General features: G+C 41.3%; 1 protein-coding gene across 1 annotated transcript in view; it reads left to right on the forward strand.

The window, feature by feature from the left end:
• Positions 1 to 21,742, forward strand: part of kcnq3 (potassium voltage-gated channel, KQT-like subfamily, member 3) — a 397,673-nt gene that overhangs the window by 284,948 nt on the left and 90,983 nt on the right. Inside the window, exons 4-6 of the mRNA XM_072260735.1 lie at positions 2,051 to 2,223; positions 3,298 to 3,438; positions 11,758 to 11,868. Of these exons, the coding sequence (XP_072116836.1) occupies positions 2,051 to 2,223; positions 3,298 to 3,438; positions 11,758 to 11,868 (425 nt within the window). The remainder of the gene's footprint in view (positions 1 to 2,050; positions 2,224 to 3,297; positions 3,439 to 11,757; positions 11,869 to 21,742) is intronic.

The raw sequence follows: 21,742 nt of genomic DNA on the forward strand, positions 1-21,742 counted from the left end.
CAGTTAAAAGCCAGGACATCTAATGGCGCAGCAGCCTATTAGCACTGTGCTAGATTGTTAGCTGAGTGTTTATGGGACAGAAATGTGCAACCTTTCCACTCCGGTGAGAGTGCCACTTCGACTGACAGCCACCCTTTGAAGAATCGGTCTCAGTGATTCCCAACCATTTGTAGCCCAACGCTCCCCCCCCCAAAGCTCTTGCGTATTTTCCAACACCCCACTAAAGGACCTTGATATTTTCCAATGCCCCCCCTAAAGCAACTTCATACTTGTCAACACCCCTCTAAGGCACAATATACACTCTGGCACCCCCATAGTGTAAAAACATGTCTACCATATGCTAACATGAGAAAAATGATTCTGCTTTAAATTTTTATTTGTCTTTAAACCTAGCTTGCACAGTACCTGTGCATTGTACAGCAGCTCCGATATCAATGTGATCCTTGAGCTTTATGGTTCTTAGCAAGAGTTGAAATGTCTGGTTCAAGTTGTGACAGTAAGAGCCTTAAGTCCCCACACGTAACAATGTCCAAGCAGTTTCTGGTTTTGTATGTTTTTGAGTATGTGGTTCACTGCACTAAAGCCTCTTTTAACAAGGTAGGAGGATGGAAATGCAATGAAGAACAGTTTGGCTCTTCTCCAAAGATCAGGAAGCTTTGTGTGGTAGTGTAGCCACATACCACAAAAGCAAACATTTTTAGAAAGCACCTTTGCTTCTTCATCATTCTGAATTTCGACAATTTCTTCTTGCAAGCTCTCTTCCTGTTCTTTCATCTCGCAAGGAAGCAGGTTAATACCTATTCTGGAATTTTCAGATCATTCAAATCCTATCAAGGTCATTTTTAGCTTTCTTGGCAAATGACTCGAGCGTGCAACACTTTTCAAATGTTTCTTTCATCCTCTGGAACCATAAGTAGCCTTTTCAGGGTGTCTTTTAAGGAAGTGTTCCTGCAATCTTGATGGTTTCATGGCTTCATTAGACAGTATAATATTATAAATAAGACAAATGGAGGATTACTGATCTGATGGGAATGGAATAAAACCATACTCCAGGTATGTAACAGTGTATTGACACATTCTCTGTAGTTCCTGTTTCTTAGCAGGATTAGAATTCAAGGCTTCACTGCCTTCAGACTCATAGAGATCATGCCAGGCATATTTATCCTTCATTAATGGGACTAAATTAAAATAAAAAATTAATGCAAACTGGGAATGCCTATCAGATGGCGACAATGGCAGTGAGTTGAGATGGATAGAATGATAGAAGCAGCACACAAAGGAACAGCAAGGCGAAGACAATCACAACAGCGAAAACTACGTTGACAAGGATTCAGATTGGAATCTGACTGGTAGTTGGGATAGAGCTGGTGTTCAGCAAGCTACCTTTATACTATTCTAGTTAGTGCGATTGACCAATCACTTAAGGTCTTATAATCTTCAAAGATAGTTCTTGACCTATCGCCTATCATGCAGTACTTAGCCTAAAACCACACATATGAAGCCAAGTTGCTTTGAACATCTCAAGAGGAATCCCCAGGGTCTGCAGGTTCACTGATTGGCTCTACTTCACCTTTTGGTTCTGGCCAGCACTGCATCACGGTGTGTCCTGTTTTCTGTAGATCTGTGGAGAAAGCTCAGAGGGTCTACTTAGCTTACCAACTGTTAAATTGCATGAACTTGAGCCGTGTCACGAAACTGTTGGGCACCCTGGTCGCTAACTTATGCATCCCTAATAATGTCTGTTTGGTTGGTAAGGTTGGATGAGATTGCTGAGTTTCAGGTGTGTGTGACGACGAATGTTCACTGCCTGCTGAGTTATGGTTCTTAATGTGTTCCAGTGCCTACTCTACTCACGGTTGGTCATGTCTCTTGCCTCAAGTTAAGGTGCCTCTTTCTACCTCCGGACGACTTCTATTTCCCGTAATGGCCCCTTAGGACATGTAACTGCTTCCGTTGGGAAGCTTAAGCTCTGCCTAAATGTTTGACTTTTTTGGGGGGATTTGACCAAAGGAATTTTTCAAATTAAAGTATTTTCCTTGTATCTCTCCAGATATCATCGTCTTGATTGGTTCTGTGGTAATTGTTGCAGTGGGGACTTTGCAGAACATTGTGGCGACATCCCTACGAAGTTTGCGTTTTCTACAAATACTCCGCATGTTGCGGATGGACCGAAGAGGAGGCACGTGGAAACTTTTAGGTTCCGCAATTTGTTCACACAGCAAGGTCAGGAAGTCTTTTCAGAAACTCAATAAAATCTTTGGCTAACCAGTGAACCATATTCTGATTTAATGCTTCCCATTATTTATGTTTACTGATTTTTTAAATGGATCCAATTATAGAATCTGGTTTTCATTCATCATAAATTCATCTTAGGATGTCATGTGATGCAGCACTAACAGAGGATACAAATTAAGAGAAAATATACAGTTTTTTTCCCTCCAGAAATATTGAATATTAGCACATAACAAACTATCTTCACTGGCTGAATATAGACCAAGCAGGATTCTATAGTTTGTACAGTGGATTATTGGAAGTTGCCATTTCTTATAACAGCAGACATTTTGTCTGATAGCATGCCAAAAATTGATGAACCTAATAGCTATTTGCAAAAATAGTATGTAAATTTTTCATCTAAAATTAGCACTGCTTTCATGAATGGTTCAAGATCAAAGCATCAGAGGCATTTTGGATGGAATGAGTTCTGTGTTCTTCAGTACACAAATTTAAGCTTTGAGGAACATTTGGAAGTGTAGAAGATAGGCTTTACAGAGAAGAAGAAACTGATCTACTCAGAAACATCTTAAACTAGGGATGTGTGTGATGTTCATTTAGGATCCAGTACATAGAGGAACAAATGTGCTAAGAGCTGATCAGGCAAAGCATTTGGTGAAACTCTGCCTGAGCAGACCCATATGATTTCCAGAAATGAGCCATGGTGTCAGGCATGGTGAGCTGTTCACCACATAGGCCTAGCTCTGGGAGTTTAGCAAAGGTGAGGGCTAATGGGACTAGAAGTAATGTATCTCCATAAAAAGCCAAGCAATATTTGTTTCAATATGTCCACTCATGGACCTCGATGACCACTAGCGGACTTTGATGACCACTAGCATTGGCAGATTTATCATCTGTTCTTGCAGCCCCTGAACTGAATGGGCAGTTAGAATTCAACCATGTGGAGTTATTTGTGTCCAAACTAGTAAGAGTTGGATGGCTTTTAACAATTCCTTGAGGGTGCATTTGGGACCTGTGTGTTTATCCACTTGAAAGGCACTAATAGATCTTATCCATGTTTCTCAGGAACTCATCACTGCCTGGTACATCGGATTCCTATCACTCATTTTGGCCTCATTCCTTGTTTATCTGGTTGAGAAAGATGATAATGCCAGAAACAGTACTCAAGACTTCAATACCTATGCAGATGCACTGTGGTGGGGTTTGGTAAGTGTTATTGCTGATGCTGTTCTGTTCAGAGAGTGAGAAAATAGTTTGGCTTTTCTGAGATTAAAGGACTTTTTGTTCCTGCCTGCAAGATGTTCTCTGGTAACCAATCACAAGTTTTCAGATAAAAAACACAGAAAATATTAAAAATATTTATCTCTTTTTATTTCAGATTTTCAGTGTTTTATTTTTTTTAATTCCTTAGCATTTCATTTGCATTTCAGTGAATTAAAACACTTACTTCCAACTCTGGAAAGAATTGTGTAAGGAAAACATTTTTATTACATTTGTCACATTGCAACTGTGCAAAACATGGGTTAGTCTGCTTGTGGAGTATTGTGCGTCATTTTGGTCACCACACTACAGGAGTAACATAGGCATAGTAGAGAAAGTGCAGATAAGACTCATCTGGATGTTGCTGCAGTTAGATTGAATAGGTTGGGTAGTCTAGAACTGGAAGGCACAAGTTTGAGGTGAGAGAGAAGTTCAAAAGATATCAGAGAAATAAGTTTTTTACATAGGGAATGGTGAATATCTGGAAAAAAAAACCAGAGATGGTGGTGGAGGCAGGTAGAATTATAATAATTGAAAGATATGTGGACAGGTACTTGGATAGAAAAGGTGCAAAGAATTACAGGCCTAATTCAGACTAATGGGATTAGGGTAGATAAGCATCGTGGTTGGCATGGGCGAAGTAGATCAAAAGACTTATGTCTCTGCTGTACAATTCAATGATTCCATGATTCAATCAATATTGCCCCTTGGGTAAGAGTGACCATAATATGGTGGAATCCTTCATTAAGATGGAGAGTGACATAGTTAATTCAGAAACAAAGGTTCTGGACTTAAAGAAGGGTAACTTTGAAGGTATGAGACGTGAATTAGCTAATATAGACTGGCAAATGACACTTAAAGGGTTGACGGTTGATATGCAATGGCAAGCATTTAAAGATCACATGGATGAACTACAACAATTGTTCATCCCAGTTTGGCAAAAGAATAAATCAAGGAAGGTAGTGCACCCGTGGCTGACAAGAGAAATTAGGGATAGTATCAATTCCAAAGAAGAAGCATACAAATTAGCCAGAAAAAGTGGCTCACCTGAGGACTGGGAGAAATTCAGAGTTCAGCAGAGGAGGACAAAGGGCTTAGTTAGGAAGGGGAAAAAAGATTATGAGAGAAAACTGGCAGGGAACATAAAAACTGACTGTAAAAGCTTTTATAGATATGTAAAAAGGAAAAGACTGGTAAAGACAAATGTAGGTCCCCTACAGACAGAAACAGGTGAATTGATTATGGGGAGCAAGGACATGGCAGACCAATTGAATAATTACTTTGGTTCTGTCTTCACTAGGGAGGACATAAATAATCTTCCCGAAATAGTAGGGGACAGAGGGTCCAGTGAGATGGAGGAACTGAGGGAAATACATGTTAGTAGGGAAGTGGTGTTAGGTAAATTGAAGGGATTTAAGGCAGATAAATCCCCAGGGCCAGATGGTCTGCATCCCAGAGTGCTTAAGGAAGTAGCCCAAGAAATAGTGGATGCATTAGTGATAATTTTTCAAAACTCGTTAGATTCTGGATTAGTTCCTGAGGATTGGAGGGTGGCTAATGTAACCCCACTTTTTAAAAAAGGAGGGAGAGAGAAACCGGGGAATTATAGACCGGTTAGCCTAACATCGGTGATGGGGAAACTGCTGGAGTCAGTTATCAAAGATGTGATAACGGCACATTTGGAAAGCGGTGAAATCATCGGACAAAGTCAGCATGGATTTGTGAAAGGAAAATCATGTCTGACGAATCTCATAGAATTTTCTGAGGATGTAACTAGTAGAGTGGATAGGGGAGAACCAGTGGATGTGGTATATTTGGATTTTCAAAAGGCTTTTGACAAGGTCCCACACAGGAGATTAGTGTGCAAACTTAAAGCACACGGTATTGGGGGTAAGGTATTGATGTGGATAGAGAATTGGTTAGCAGACAGGAAGCAAAGAGTGGGAATAAATGGGACCTTTTCAGAATGGCAGGCAGTGACTAGTGGGGTACCGCAAGGCTCAGTGCTGGGACCCCAGTTGTTTACAATATATATTAATGACTTGGATGAGGGAATTAAATGCAGCATCTCCAAGTTTGCAGATGACACGAAGCTGGGCGGCAGTGTTAGCTGTGAGGAGGATGCTAAGAGGATGCAGGGTGACTTGGATAGGTTGGGTGAGTGGGCAAATTCATGGCAGATGCAATTTAATGTGGATAAATGTGAAGTTATCCACTTTGGTGGCAAAAATAGGAAAACAGATTATTATCTGAATGGTGGCAGATTAGGAAAAGGGGAGGTGCAACGAGACCTGGGTGTCATTATACACCAGTCATTGAAAGTGGGCATGCAGGTACAGCAGGCGGTGAAAAAGGCGAATGGTATGCTGGCATTCATAGCAAGAGGATTCGAGTACAGGAGCAGGGAGGTACTACTGCAGTTGTACAAGGCCTTGGTGAGACCACACCTGGAGTATTGTGTGCAGTTTTGGTCCCCTAATCTGAGGAAAGACATCCTTGCCATAGAGGGAGTACAAAGAAGGTTCACCAGATTGATTCCTGGGATGGCAGGACTTTCATATGAAGAAAGACTGGATGAACTAGGCTTGTACTCATTGGAATTTAGAAGCTTGAGGGGGGATCTGATTGAAACGTATAAAATCCTAAAGGGATTGGACAGGCTAGATGCAGGAAGATTGTTCCCGATGTTGGGGAAGTCCAGAACGAGGGGTCACAGTTTGAGGATAAGGGGGAAGCCTTTTAGGACTGAGATTAGGAAAAACTTCTTTACACAGAGAGTGGTGAATCTGTGGAATTCTCTGCCACAGGAAACAGTTGAGGCCAGTTCATTGGCTATATTTAAGAGGGAGTTAGATATGGCCCTTGTGGCTACGGGGATCAGGGGGTATGGAGGGAAGGCTGGTGCAGGGTTCTGAGTTGGATGATCAGCCATGATCATAATAAATGGCGGTGCAGGCTCGAAGGGCCGAATGGCCTACTCCTGCACCTATTTTCTATGTTTCTATATTTATTTTACACCACATTCAGATTCAGACTTGCAGGATTTATCAGTGTTGATACGAGGATGGAAAATTTGCTGTGCTTTGATGTTGCAGTCAACTCTATTGATTATTGAGGACCACATTAGATGACCATCACAGGCTCCTCAGAAAGCAAAATTTGCTGGCAAGTTCAAATCCAAAAGGAGTCCAGCGGTGAAAGTATTTAATTAGAACTGGAGGAACAACAATGCTTGTCTAGTTCGTACAGAAAAGAAAGGCCACATCTTCTGTAGACTCTCTCCCCTCCCTGTGCACTTGCATTTTGCTGGGAAATTCTGCCGTGATTCCTCAACCTTGAATTTATCTTGTGGGAAATTTCACCTCTGCATCCACTCATGATCTTTATGCTGACCAATAAATAGGTTCCAATGATACTTTCTTCAGCATATTTATCAATAATCATAAAAACATGCATTTTTTTTCCATTTTCATTCTTGTTCTCTTTCAGTCTGATACCGTCTGACCCTCTAAATCTTTTCCATGATTTCCTGTAATGGAAATCCAACAGGTCAACTGTGCTCCAAGTAAGGTCTTGTACAGACTCAGCACTGCTTCCTAATAATTTAGTTCCAGACGGGCAGAATATGAGTAATCTTTTTAATGCAGGTTCTGTAGAACTTTGGATGCAGAACATGATAGATTATGTGACTGGGCAAAGTGAGACAGAACAGTGGTTAAGAAGAGGCTTGAACCAGTAATTCAGTGCCATTGGTTCAAATCCCTTCTCAGCAGTTCGGAGTTATATATTCAGTTAAGTAGATTATAAACTTAGTCCTGCAATGGTGATCTTGAAGCCACCTGATCACTTCCAGTAAGATGGAAGCAGTTGCTTCTACAGGGCTAACCAAAGGTACGATTGTCTTTTTTAAAGCAACACACACAAAATTCTGGAGGAGCGCAGCAAGACAGACAGCATCCATGGAAAAAAAGTATAGTTGACGTTTCGAGTCAAAACTCTTCGGCATTTTGTGTGTGTTGCTCGGATTTCCAGTATCTGCAGATTTTCTCTTATTTGCCTTTTTTTAAACATATTTTTTATGATTGCAAGACCCTGCTGGACATTAAATACTGCAGGTCTACCCCATCTGCAAGTTGCATGGCAGTGGAGAAACTGAAGGAGCTGGACCTGATGCAAATCGGGTTATTGCCTGCGTCAGAGAGGCATCGGAGGTGTCTTACACGACGGCGGTGTGCAGTCTAACAACAAGTGATCATCTTAATCACTTTTCTTGTGATCACAAGACACTGCTTAGCATTGTTAGTGTGGAATTCTGCAAGTCCGATTCACGGTTTTTTTGGTCGATGGTGGGGAAGCTATGAGGTCTCGGTCATATGCCTCAAGCACAGTGTCGCTTATTTGCAGCCGCCCAGGAGAGAGGCATTAGGGTCAGTGCGCTCCACCGAAGTGCTGGGCAATGTGGCACAGCGTTACCCCCCCACTGTTCACTCAGCAGAATACAAGCTATATTGTGTTTGACTGCAGACTGCTGCAACATTCATGGACTCAGGGACTTGGACTGTTTTATTGTGTGACTGTATTTTACTGCTATCTTATATGCACTTGCTATTTTAGATGTGTTTGCTCTCTTATGGATACTTGCTGTCTTATATGTGCTAACCGTGCCATGTGCTGTGTATGACTGTTGGTACTCTGGTTTGCATCTTGGCCCAGGAGTAGCACTGTTTTGTTTGGCTGTATTCATGTATGGTTCAATGACAATTAAACTGGAACTGTTGCAGAAACCCTTCAGGCTTACTAATGTTCTTCTGGGTATTACCCACCCTTGTCCTTATATAACTCCTTATATAGTAAGTTATTGGCTCGAAATTGCCTTCAGAAATTGCTTAATAAATACTCAAGTCAAGGGCAGTTGGAGATGACCAATAAATATCAGCCTTGTCCTTGGATTGTGTAGTTGGCATTTGGAGTTCATTCATTCGAATCTAAGAAAGTTGGAAAAGAATGAAGTTACTGCTAAACTTGTAATATTGTGGCACATTATTCCTTGTCCATAAGATGTAACCAAATGCAAACCTCTATCCCAATGTATATACAAAAAGAGCTAGGTAATTATATGGAAATAGAAAGATGTTAATATCTATTAAAAAATTATGGAACAGATTAACAGAATCTCAACATTATATCATAGGTGCTGAAGATGAATTATTGGAAGTTGTGCAAAGCTTGAATAAGACAGTATGTGGAGTGCTGTATTCAGTCCTCTGGACTGTGCTTAGGAGAGATATGTTTTTTGGTTCATTTTGGATTCAGATTATAAAATTCCTGGGATCAGAAGGATTACAGCATGAGGACAAATTATAAATCTACACTTGTATTCTATGAATTATGGGAGGTTAAGGATAGATGTAATCCATGTGTTCAAATAATTTGAAGGATTTGATGGGGGTTTGGTGGAAAGAAACTATTTACTCTGTTAGCGAATCCATGTCAAGGAGAATATCCTTATTAAGAGAGTGAGCCCCTTCAGGAGAGATGCCAGAAAGCAAGTCTTCACATAATGGGTAGTGAAAATCTGAAATTTCCAATAAAAAAATGGAGTCCAGTTCCAGTGAAAATTTCAAAAGTCAAATTGCTCAATTTTTTTTTTTGTATATGGTGTTAGTTGTGGAGAAAAGGTAAATGGAGTTGAAAATCAGATCAGCCATTTATTAATTAATTGGGAGAACAGGTATTTGAGACTTACCTGTGATCCTAGAATTTAGTTGCTGGGAATTTTTCTAAAATAGCTGAGCTTGTAAAGGATAATCATAAGAGGAACCACTGTCCTAATGTGTCAGACATCTGACAGAACGTCTGGCTGTATTTCTGAGTTAACCAAGGAATCCTACTGGTTGTAAATCCATTAGGCATTAGTTCCATTCTGTGCCCAGAGTTAGCAAAACTTGGAATACGAGTGCCTTTAAATGGCTTATATATTCTTTCAGAGAGCTTCTCAAGACAGGGGAAGGCAATCCAGCTGGTCGTGCCCATACCAGTTTTTGATATGCTATCCTTATTTTTGAACTGACTTCAATAAAATGACATAAAAATTATTGTTGGGCCTGATTTCAGCTTACATTTCTAGGCCTAAGCAATACCATGGGAGAAGAAATGCCTCCTTGTTTTCCATGTGGTCATTTTGGCATTTGTTTTAAATCCTCTTACAGTATATAGCAGGAATTCTGACCTCCCTTGGCTTGTAGCATCTGCAGGTTTTAAAGCCAAATGCAGCCACCCAACCATCAGCTCTCTCTGATTTGGTCCCTACCCAGGATGAACACTGGAAGAGGAATCTCTTTGGTCGAATGGCTTATTTACACTGAGCATGTATAGGAGTTAGTGATCATCACTCTGAAAAAGTGGATTGATGGAAAAATCAATTCTTGTGAGCTGTCTGAAAGATGTTTTGATGTTGAAGGTTCAAAGTAAATTCATTATCAAAGTACATACTGCATACGTCACCCTATACTACCCTGAAATTTATGTTCTTGCTGGCATTCACAGTAAATCCAAGAAACCTAATAGAATCAATGAGATACTGCACTTTACTGAACAGTCAAACAACCAGTGTGTAACGTGCAATGTGCAAAACTGTGCAAATATGAATTAAAAAAACAATAACTATTGAGAATATGCAATGAAGGTTGTGGGAACAGATCAGTGATGAGGCGAGTGAAGTTGAACAAAGTTATTCCCACTGATCCAAGAGCCCAGTGATTGAGGGGTAATAACTGTTCTTGAACCTGGTGCTGTGAGTCCTAATGCTCCTGCACCTTCTTTGAAGGCAGTAAGCAAACAGTTAAACCATTTGATTTAAATTTCATAGCAACAGTTCCCACCTGAGATTCAAATGGAACAAACACAGCCCAAAACATTGCTCCTGCTTTTTTGTAAATTTGTTACTGCAGTGAATGTGCAATCCTGTATTTCCTGATCTTTATTTCTGATTTAGTCAGTATTCATTCTCACTCTAGTTAAGAGTGTTGTAAACAGCTTAATTACAATTCATAATGTGTGAGAGACACAAGATACTGTAGATGCCAGAATTTTTTTTTTGCATGCCATACCCTGCCAGAGCCTCGGCGACCACTTTTCAAGTGGTTGTCTTGGAGGAAAGATTTTGTGAGTGGTCCCCCACGTCCTTCTCACAGTGCAGTTTTTTTATTATGAGGCCTAGTTGTGAGCTCGACGCTCAACCCGGCACGGATGGAAAGCATGCCCGGGAGCGGCCCTACTGGGTTTGAGCTGGGAAACCTTCACTCCAGAGTCCAGCGCTGATGTCACTGCGCCAGCAGCCGGCTAAATGCCAGAATTATTTTTTTTTCAATGCCACAATATGGAGCGGAAAAATGAGCTGCTGGAGAGCTCAATAGGTCAGTCAGCATCTGAAGGAGGAATTGGACTGTCGACATTGTGGGTCCAGACCCTTGATCTGGTTTTAAAGTGAATCGGAAAGATGCCCAGAAATATACTGGGAGATGGGAGGCTGGGGGTGGGGGGGTGTGGACTTGGAAAGAAGGATGTATGCAAGAAGACCTGGGTAGATTAGAAAGAGAAAGACAGCAAGATAGGGTCTGAAATTTGAGAATTCAATGTTCATACTATTGGATTGCAGACTATTTCAGGCAGAATAGGAGGTGCTGTTATTGCAGTTTCTATTTTTCTTCACTCTGGCAGTGGAGGAGGGTAAGGACGGGCATGGCGGTGTGCAGATGGAAAGAGACATTAAAATGGCCAGCCGCCAGGAGCTCTGAATAATTGTAATATAGAGAATGCAAATTCTCAGCAAAGTGGTCACCGATTACAAACTGGAAGAGCAATACCTCATATTCAGGTTACCTGCTCTCCTCTCTTCTCCTTCCCACTCTGTGTTCCAAGCCACCTGCACGTCTCCCAGTTACTTTCCTTTCTGAGCTGATCCCATCACATGCTGCCATTTGTTGCCTCCACCTATCTCCTTCCAAACTCTAGTGCTATGTCCACCTGACCCTACCTGCCAATCAATTCCTCTTCACCTGGATCTACCAATCACTTGCCAGCTCTTTCCCCTCATCTTCACCTCTTGAAATGGGCTATATCCCCTCCATTCTTTCAGTCCAGATAAAGGTTCTTAATCCAAAATGTCTACAGTCCATTTTGATCCACTGATGCTGCCTGACACACTAAGTTTCTCTGACAGCTTGTTTTAATCCATAACATGTGCCTTTGCTTTTTTTTGTGCAGATTACTCTGACTACAATTGGCTATGGTGACAAGACTCCAAAGACGTGGGCAGGTCGTCTGTTGGCTGCAACGTTTGCTCTTGTAGGAGTGTCATTCTTTGCTTTGCCAGCGGTGAGTACCTTCATTTCATGTTCAACCATGAATAATAGCCCAAAATCTCCACTGTCAACCTGGCATCGCCTAAAGTCTGCAAAGACAAATTTAAAAATTTGTCTCCACAGCTAGAAAAATGGGCTGAAAAATGGCAGATGGAATTTAATGCAAGTGCGAGGTTTTGCACTTTGGTAGGGTCAACATGGGTAGGTCTTACACATGAACTGTAAGGCACTGAGGAGTGTGGTTGAGCAAAGGGATATGAGGATACAGGTACATATTTTGTTGAAAGTGGAGTCACAGGTAGACAGGGTCATAAAGAAAGCTTTTCGCACATTGGCCTTCATAAATCAATGTATTGAGTACAAGAGATGGGATGTTATGTTGAAGTTATACAAGATGTTGGTGAGGCCTAATTTGGAGTATTGTGTGCAGTCTTGGTCACCTACCTACAGGAACGATGTAAACAAAGTCGAAAGAGTACAGAGAAAATTTACAAGGATGCTGCTGGGTCTGGAAGACCTGAGTTATAAGGAAAGGTTGAAAAGGTTAGGACTGTATTCTTTAGAACATAGAAAACTGAGAGGAGATTTGATAGAGGTACACAAGCTCGATTTCAACATTTAAGAGAAGTTTGGATAGGTACATGGATAGTACGGATATGGAGGGTTATGGTCCCGGTGCAGGCCATTGGGAGTAGGCAGTTTAAAAGGTTTCAGCATGGACTAGATGGGCTGAAGGGCCTTTTTCTGTGCGGTACTACTTTATGACTATAAAATGGGTGCAAATATTATTGTAATAGATTTACACAAGGAGGAAAAACATCCCGGGTTTACTGGCTTTTAACTGTTTTTCAGTTAAATGTTTCTGAAAAGTTCCAAATATTCTGCTGCTTCTTCATTAGGACCTAATTGCACTGAGACATTTATTATCTACCACTGGATCTCTGCCGAAGAAATAGCACAAGCAATGCTGCTTTCTTTAAGATGTTGGTAGGAACATGAGCAACCTAGTGGAAACCCATGCAGTTACGGGGGTGTAGCTCCCCTGGCCACCCTCAGGGTCGCTCGGCTCGCTGTCGTCTAGGGAAACAGCCTCGGCCCCGCCAAACTGGGTAATTCGTTTGTGTGGATGCTGTGTGAGGTACCCCACCCCGCCCAAATAACAGACATTACACCAGATGCAATTAAATGATTTACAGTTTATAGATATTACTGGAACTATATAATTAAAAGAGAATAAAATATAAAAGGAAAATAAAAGGCGCCACACTTATCAAAGTTCAATCTCTTCGTGCACAAAAACCGTTGGAGCTCAAGGACCTTCTTCTTCACCCTGTGACCCCTCGGACCACCTCGACCGGCCGCCTGGGACCAACAACGGTGGTCGACCAGACGCTCCACACGAGTCCGTCTCCGTCTCCTCGCCGAACGTCCCGCTCGGGGTCCGACCCCGTTAGCGGACTCACAGCCCCTGGTCCATCCTCTGTCTCGCTCTCCCGCCTTCTGCCCCAAAACCCCGCGCATACAGTATCTTCAAATACACCAAAACCATAACAACTATCCCAATTGGTTAATAGCACCCTCTTATCACCCTCTAAACCACAATAAGCTGCTAGCGCAAACTTTCTCAGCGTTAAAGCACAACAAAGCCACATTCCCCAGATTAACATAACAAAAACGCCATTTTAATTAGCCTCCGCAGTAACATAAAAATCGAAACCCCCTTACAGGGGGAACATCCAAACACCATGCAGACAGCACCCGACGTAAGGATGAAACTGCGAGTTTAGCCACACCTGCTGCATTACAGTGTTGCCTAAATGAAGAACAGCTCAGATAGGGAAATCTGGCAAGAAGTGAAAATCAGACCCTTATTGTTGAGAAAATGTATAAAAGAGGACTTTAGCAGGATTAATACATTATTAAATGCATCAATTTTTACTTCACAGTAAACAAGACAGAGTTTTCTGGCCTTCATTTCAGTAAGACTTGCTTTTTTTCTTGAAGTTCCTGTTCTCCACACTAATTACAGACAATAATTAATTGTTAAATTCATTCAGCACTCCCTTTCCAATATCATCTATTCTACTTCCCCAGGATATTTTCCCTTTTGCTTGCAAGCCAATGACATAGAAACATAGAAAACATACAGCACAATACAGGCCCTTCGGCCCACAAAACTGTGCCGAAAATGTCCCTACCTGAGAACTACCTAGGCTTTACCCACAGTCCTCTATTTTCCTAAGCTTCATGTAGCCATCCAGGAGTCTCTTAAAAGACCCTATCGTTTCCACCTCCACCACCGCCGCCGGCAGCCCATTCCATGCACTCACCACTCTCTGCGTAAAAAAAACTTACCCCTGACATCTCCTCAGGACTTACTTCCAAGCACCTTAAAACTATGCCCTCTCATGCTAGCAGTTTAAGCCGTGGGAAAAAGCCTCTGACTATCCACATGATCAATGCCTCTCATTATCTTGTACACCTCTATCAAGTCACCTCTCATCCTCCGTCGCTCCAAGGAGAAAAGGCTGAGTTCACTCAACCTATTCTCATAAGGCATGCTCCCCAATCCAGGCAACATCCTTGTAAATCTCCTCTGTACCCTTTCTATGATTTCCACGTCCTTCCTATAGTGAGGTGACCAGAACTGAGCAGAGTACTCCAAGTGGGATCAGACCAGGGTCCTATATAGCAGCAGCATTACCTCTCAGCTCTTAAACTCAATCCCACGATTGATGAGGGCCAATGCACCGTATGACTTCTTAACCACAAGGTCAACCTGCATAGCAGCTTTGAGTGTCCCATGGACTCGGACCCCAAGATCCCTCTGATCCTCCACACTGCCAAGAGTCTTACCATTAATACTATATTCTGCCATCATATTTGACATACCAAAATGAGCCACCTTACACTTATCTGGGTTGGACTCCATCTGCCACTTCTCAGCCCAGTTTTGCATCCTATCAATGACCTGCTGTAACCTCTGACAGCCCTCCACACCATCCGCAACATGCCCAACCTTTGTGTCATCAACAAATTGACTAACCCTTCCCTCCACTTCATCATCCAGGTCATTTATAAATATCAAAAAGAGTAGTGGTCCCAGAACAGATCCCTGAGGCACACCACTGGTCACCAACCTCCATGCAGAATATGACCTGTCTACAACCACTCTTTGCCTTCTGTGGGCAAGCCAGCTCTAGATCCACAAAGCAATGTTCCCTTGGATCCCATGCCTCCTTAATTTCTCAATAAGCCTTGAAGGGGGGTACCTTATCAAATGCCTTGCTAAAATCCATATACACTACATCTACGGTTCTGCCTTCATCAATGTGCTTAGACAATGTGCTTGACCTTAGACAAGTAATCAGAAAATAAATATTGCTCATGAAAATAAATTCATTATAGATATATTTCAGCAAAAATTTACTTGAAAGCTTAGACAAATTACAGACAAAAATATTATGGAGCTCAAAGTATATTTAGCTACTGGAAAAATTGACTATAGAACTTTAAGTGGCTGAATATGTGTTTCCCTAATTTTCATATTTCAGCTGAGTAACCTTGACATAAAACATTATATGTAGCCGTTTTCATGGTCATGTATCTTGTGGCCTTTTCATTATGTTCTGAATAGGTAGTTTTCAAGCATGTTTGCACAATTTTAATTCTTGTTTAAATAAAAGCCTGTCACAATTCTTCCCTGCGACACATGTTAGTATTCATAACTACTTCATAATTACCTTTTGTTCTGTCCTCTTCATTTTGCCTAGAGTTAATACTGTGGAAATAGTAACAGAGAGGACTAATTTTGGAGACTAGATCAATAATCTGGATTTTAAAAATTAACTTCCAGTAAAGCAGTGTGGCATTTGAATTCAGTTAAATGAAATGTGAAATCAAATGCTAGTATTAATAGCAGTGACACAGTAAAAAATCCATCAAGATTAACTGATATAATTCACGGAAGAAAATCTGTTCGCTTATATACTTTGGTCTCTATGTGACTCCAGACCCACTGTAATTGAGTTGACTTTTATTTATTTCTGAGATGGGAGTAAGTGTGGACTTGGCAAAAGGACCTGATTCCTCTGAAAAATTTTATGTGAGTGCCTTTTCATTTAGATTCAATTTCTGAAAATTAGCCAACAACGAGAACTGTCTAACTCTTTTCAGATTGGCTAATATGTTTTCAATATTCCTGTTTTATTTCAGATTTCTAATTGTTGCACTTGATTTTCATACTCCATGCAATTTTAGAATGTTGTTCTAAAGCTCCCTCATGTGGAGATAGAGACTGTTGATGAATTGAGCAGAGTACTACATGAAAAACCTGAATAAGCATTGAGCTCACAAGGTGTCTGCCTCACAAGTTGCTTTTAAACTTTCCAGTACAGTCAGATTCCAATGCCTCTTTCCTATCTCACACTGATCTGCCTCTTGTTTCCTCCTCCTCTCAGACCTCCCTAACCCTGAATCTACTCTCCTTTCATATCCTTCTTGACCTCTGACCTCATTCCATATGTCAACCTAATGGTTCTCCCCTCTTTCCAAATCCTATTCACATGCTCTTTACCTCCTTCTCCTCCCTCCCTCACTGATCTAGGCTTGTGTCTCTGTGTGACTGTGTATGTGCCCATGAATGCTTGACGAATGAGACCAAAAGACATAGTAGCAGAATTTGGCCATTCAGTAGCCGAATTAGGCCATTCATCCCTTTGAGTACACTTCACCATTTTATCATCATGACTGTTCCTGGATGTCATACACCCCCATACACCTGCCCTCTCACCATATCCCTTGATGCCCCGACTAATCAGGAATCTATCAACTTCTGCTTTAAATATACCCACAGACTTGGCCTCCACCGCAGACTGCGACAGAGCATTCCACAGATTCACAACTCTCTGGCTAAAAAAATTCTTTCTTACTTCTGTTCTAAAGGGTCACCCCTCAATTTTGAGGCTGTGCCCTCTAGGTTTGGTTACCCCCACCAGAGGAAACATCCTCTTCACATCTATCTTATCTAGTCCTTTCAACATTCGGTAGGTTTCAATGAGATTCCCCCGCATTCTTCTAAATTCCAGTGAGTATAGGCCCAGAGCTGCCAAATGCTCCTCATATGTTAACCACTTCATTCCCAGAATTATCCTCATGAACCTCCTCTGGACTCTCTCCAATGACAACACATCCTTTCAGAGATATAGGGTTCAAAACTGTTGACAATATTCTAAGTGTAGCCTGACTTGGTGTCCGATAAAGATTCAGCATTATCTCCTTGTTTTTATGTTCTAATCCCCTTGAAATAAATGACAACATTACATTTGCCTTCTCTACCACAGACTCAACCTCTAAATGAGCCCTTTGGGAGCCTTGCACGAGGACTCCCTAAGTCCCTTTCCACCTCTTTTGTTTGAATTTTCTCTCCATCTAGATAATAGTCTGCATGATTGTTCCTTTTACCAATATGCATTATCATACATTTCCCAACACTGTATTCCATCTGCCACTTTTTGCCCATTCTTCCAATTTGTCGAAGTCCTGCTGCAATTGGATTGGTTCCTCAGCATTACTTACAACTCCACCTATCTTCGTATCATCTGCAAACTTTGCCACAAAGCCATCAATTTCTCTATCTAAATCATTGACAAACAATGTGAAAAGTAATGGTCCTAATACTGACTCCTCGCTTTTGTCTTCCACCCTTCTTAAAGAGTGGAGTGACATTTGCAATTTTCGTTATCTCTTCAGCAACTTCTTTCAGGGCTCAGGGATGTAGTCCATATAGTCCAGGTGACTTATTCACCTTAAGATCTTTCAATTTGCCTAGCACTTTTTTCTTGGTAATAGCAATGGCACTCATTCCTGCTCCCTGACACTCGTGGACATCTGGCATTCAGTTAGTGTCTTCCACAGTGAAGACTGAAGCAAAGTACTTAATAAGTTCTTTGACCCCATTGCTACCTTACCAGCATCATTTTCCAGTGGCCCAATATTGTCTTGTCCACCTGTGTTGCTACTTTGAAAGAAGCTAGACCTTTAGATCTCTCTCTTCTACAACACTTTCCAGGGCCCTACTGTTTATTGTTTAGGTCCTGCTCTGGTTTACCTGACCAAAATATAACATCTCACACTTTTCTGAGTTAAGTTCAGAGTTCAAAGTAAATTTATTATCAAAGTGCATATATAGTATGTCCCCATATAGAACCCAGAAATTCATTTTTACAGGCATATTCAATAAATCCAAGAACCATAATAGAATAAATGAAAGACCATATTATCAGCCATTCCTAGGACCACTTCTGCAGTTCATCTAAATCCCGTTATAATCATAGAGAACCTTCTTCACTGTCAACTGCATCAGCAATTTTGGTGTTATCTGCAAACTTACTAACCAAGTTAACAACATTACCATCCAAATAGTACATGTGACAAATAAAACTAGTGTTCACAAAAAAAATCCTCATCAATCTACTCCATCACCAGTGCCTGGTGGAGTGGCCACCTTGCCCCACATTAATGGATGTGAGGAAAACAATGCTCAGTGCTTCTCAAGGACTCCACAAAGAAATCTCTACTAAGACATCACCTCACCTTGTCCTCCTTCCTAAGAAGAAGGTTCTTGGAAAACTGAAAGGTCTGCAGATAATTAAGTCTCCTGGACCAGATGGTGAACACAGCAGGGTTCCGAAAGTGGTGGCTGAAGAGATTGTGGATGCATTAGTAATGATCTTATCAGAATTACTAGGTTCTGAAATGGTTCTGGAAAACCGGAAAATTGCTATTGTCATTCAACTCTTCAAGGAGGGAGAGAGGCAAAAGAAAGAAGATTATAGACCAGTTAGTCTGACCCCAATGATTGGGGAGATGTTGGAATCGATTGTTAAGACCATAAGATATAGGAGCAGAATCAGGTCATTGGGCCCATCGAGTTTGCTCCAGCATTTCATCATGGCTGATCCATTTTCCCTCTCAGCCCCAATCTCTGGCCTTCACCCCATATCCCTTCTTGCCCTGACCAGTCAAGAATCTATCAACACATACAAAATGCTGGAGGAACTCAGCACGCCAGGCAACATCTATGGAAAAAAGTACAGTTGACTTTTCAAGCCGAAATCCTTCAGAAGTCCTGCCTGGCCTGCTGAGTTCCTCCAGTATATTGTATGTGTTGCTTTAATTTCCAGCAACTGCTGATTTTCTCTTGTTTGTGAAGAATCTATCAACTTTTGCCTTAAACATACAAACATACTTAGCCTCCATACTGCATGTACTAGTGACGCTTATAGGGGTGTATTATAGACCACCTAATGGGGAGCAAGAATTGGAGGAGTAAATTTGTAAGGAGATCGCAGGTATTTGTACTAAGCACAAGGTTGTGATTGTGGGACATATTAATTTTCCACACATTGACTGGGAAACCCATTCTGTAAAAGGGCTGGATGGTTTGGAGTTTGTAAAGTGTGTGCAAGATAGTTTTCTGCAGCAATACATAGAGGTACCAACTAGAGAAGGGGCAGTGTTGGATCTCCTGTTAGGGAATGAGATAGAGCAGGTGGGGTCCAGTGTTCACAATCCCATCAGTTTCAATATAATTATGGAGAAGGATAGGACTGGACCCGGAGTTGAGATTTTTGATTGGAGAAAGGCTAACTTTGAGGAGATGTGAAAGGACTTAGAAGGAGTGGATTGGGACAATTTGTTTTATGGGAAGGATGTAATAGAGAAATGGAGGTCATTTAAAGGTGAAATTTTGAGGGTACAGGATCTTTATGTTCCTGTTAGGTTGAAAGGAAAGGTTAAAAGTTTGAGAGAGCCATGGTTTTCAAGGGATATTGGAAACTTGGTTCGGAAAGAGAGAGGGACCTACAATAGATACAAGCAGCTTGGAGTAAATGAGGTGCTCGAGGAATATAAAGAATGTAAAAAGAATCTTAAGAAAGAAATTAGAAATGCTAAAAGAAGATATGAGGCTGCTTTGGCAAGTAAGGTGAAAATAAATCCAAAGGGTTTCTACAGTTATATTAATAGCAAAAGGATAGTGAGGGATAAAATTGGTCCCTTAGAGAATCAGAGTGGACAGCTATGTGCGGAGCCATAAGAGATGGGGGAGATTTTGACAATTTCTTTTCTTCGGTATTCACTACGGAGAAGGATATTGAATTGTGTAAGGTAAGGGAAACAAGAAGGGTAGTTATGAAAAGTAAGATGATTAAAGAAGAGGAAGTACTGGCGCTTTTAAGGAATATAACAGTGGATAAGTCTCCGGGTCCGGACAGGATATTCCCTAGGACCTTGAGGGAAGTTAGTGTGGAAATAGCAGGGACTCTGACAGAAATATTTCAAATGTCATTAGAAATGAGGATGGTGCCGGAGTATTGGCGTATTGATCATGTTGTTCCATTGTTTAAAAAGGGTTCTAAGAGTAAATCTAGCAATTATCGGCCTGTGAGTTTGACGTCAGTGGTGGAGAAATTGATGGAAAGTATTCTTGGAGATGGTATATATAATTATCTGGATAGACAGTGTCTGATTAGGAACAGTCAACACGGATTTGTGCGTGGAAGATCATGTTTGGAAAATCTTATTGAACTTTTTGAAGAAGTTACTAGGAAAGTTGACGAGGGTAAAACGGTGGATGTTGTCTATATGGACTTCAGTAAGGCCTTTGACAAGATTCCACATGGAAGATTAGGTAGGAAGGTTCCATCGTTAGGTATTAATATCAAAGTAGTGAAAAGCATTCAGCAGTGGCTGGATGGGAGACGCCAGAGAGTAGTGGTGGATAACTGTGTGTCAGATTGGAGGCCGGTGTCTAGTGCTGTGCCTCAGGGATCTGTACTGGGTCCAATGTTGTTTGTCATATCTATTAATGATCTGGATGATGGGGTGGTAAATTAGATGAGTAAGTATGCAGATGATACTAAAATGGGTGGAGTTGTGGATAATGAAGTAGGTTTTCAAAGCTTGCAGGGAGAATTAGACCAGTTAGAAGAGTGGGCTGAAAGATGGCAGATGGAGTTTAATGCTGATAAATGTGAGTGCTACATTTTGATAGGCCTAATCAAAATAGGACATACATGGTAAATGGTAGGCATTGAAGAATGCAGTAGAACAGAGGGATCTAGAAACAATGGTGCATAGTTCCCTGAAGGTGGGATCTCATGTGGATAGGGTGGTGATGAAAGGTTTTGGTATGCTGGCCTTTATTAATCAGAGCATTGAGTATAGGAGTTGGGATGCAATGTTCAAAAGATTCAAAGATTCAAAAAAACTTTATCGTCATTCTAACCATACATCAGCTCTGCAGGGCAGAATGAGACAGCATTTCCCAGGAGCAGTGCAATCATAACATAACAAAACGCAACACTAAATAATAAACATAACAATACGAACAGCCACAACAGCCACATGTCAGTTAAAATCATGTCAGTAAAACACAACAGCCACTTGTCAGTTAAATTCAAGTTATAAGTGTCCAGTGCAAGTTAGAAGTGTCCAAAGCAGAGTCAGGTAGAGCAGCTATTTAGCAGTCTGACTGCCTGTGCGAGGAAGCTGTTTAGTAGCCTTGTGGTTTTAGTTTTGATGCTCCTGTAACGGTTCCCTGATGGCAGAAGAACAACCAGTTCATGGAGAGGGTGTGAGGGGTCTTTAATGATGTACCGAGTCTTCTGGAGGCATCGACTCTGAAAGAGGTCTTGGACAGAGGTAGGGAGACCCCAATAACCTTCTCTGCTCCCCTAACCACCCTCTACAAAGCTTTTTTGTCGACAGCACTGCAGCTGGAGTACCAGGTTATGATACAAAAGGTCAGCACATTCTCAACCACGCCTCTATAGAATATAGTTAAGATGTTAGTGGGGAGTGATGCTTGTTTAAGCTTCCTCAGA

The sequence above is a fragment of the Mobula birostris genome, chromosome 1 (genome assembly GCF_030028105.1).
Source record: "Mobula birostris isolate sMobBir1 chromosome 1, sMobBir1.hap1, whole genome shotgun sequence".
Taxonomy (NCBI): Eukaryota; Metazoa; Chordata; class Chondrichthyes; order Myliobatiformes; family Myliobatidae; genus Mobula; species Mobula birostris.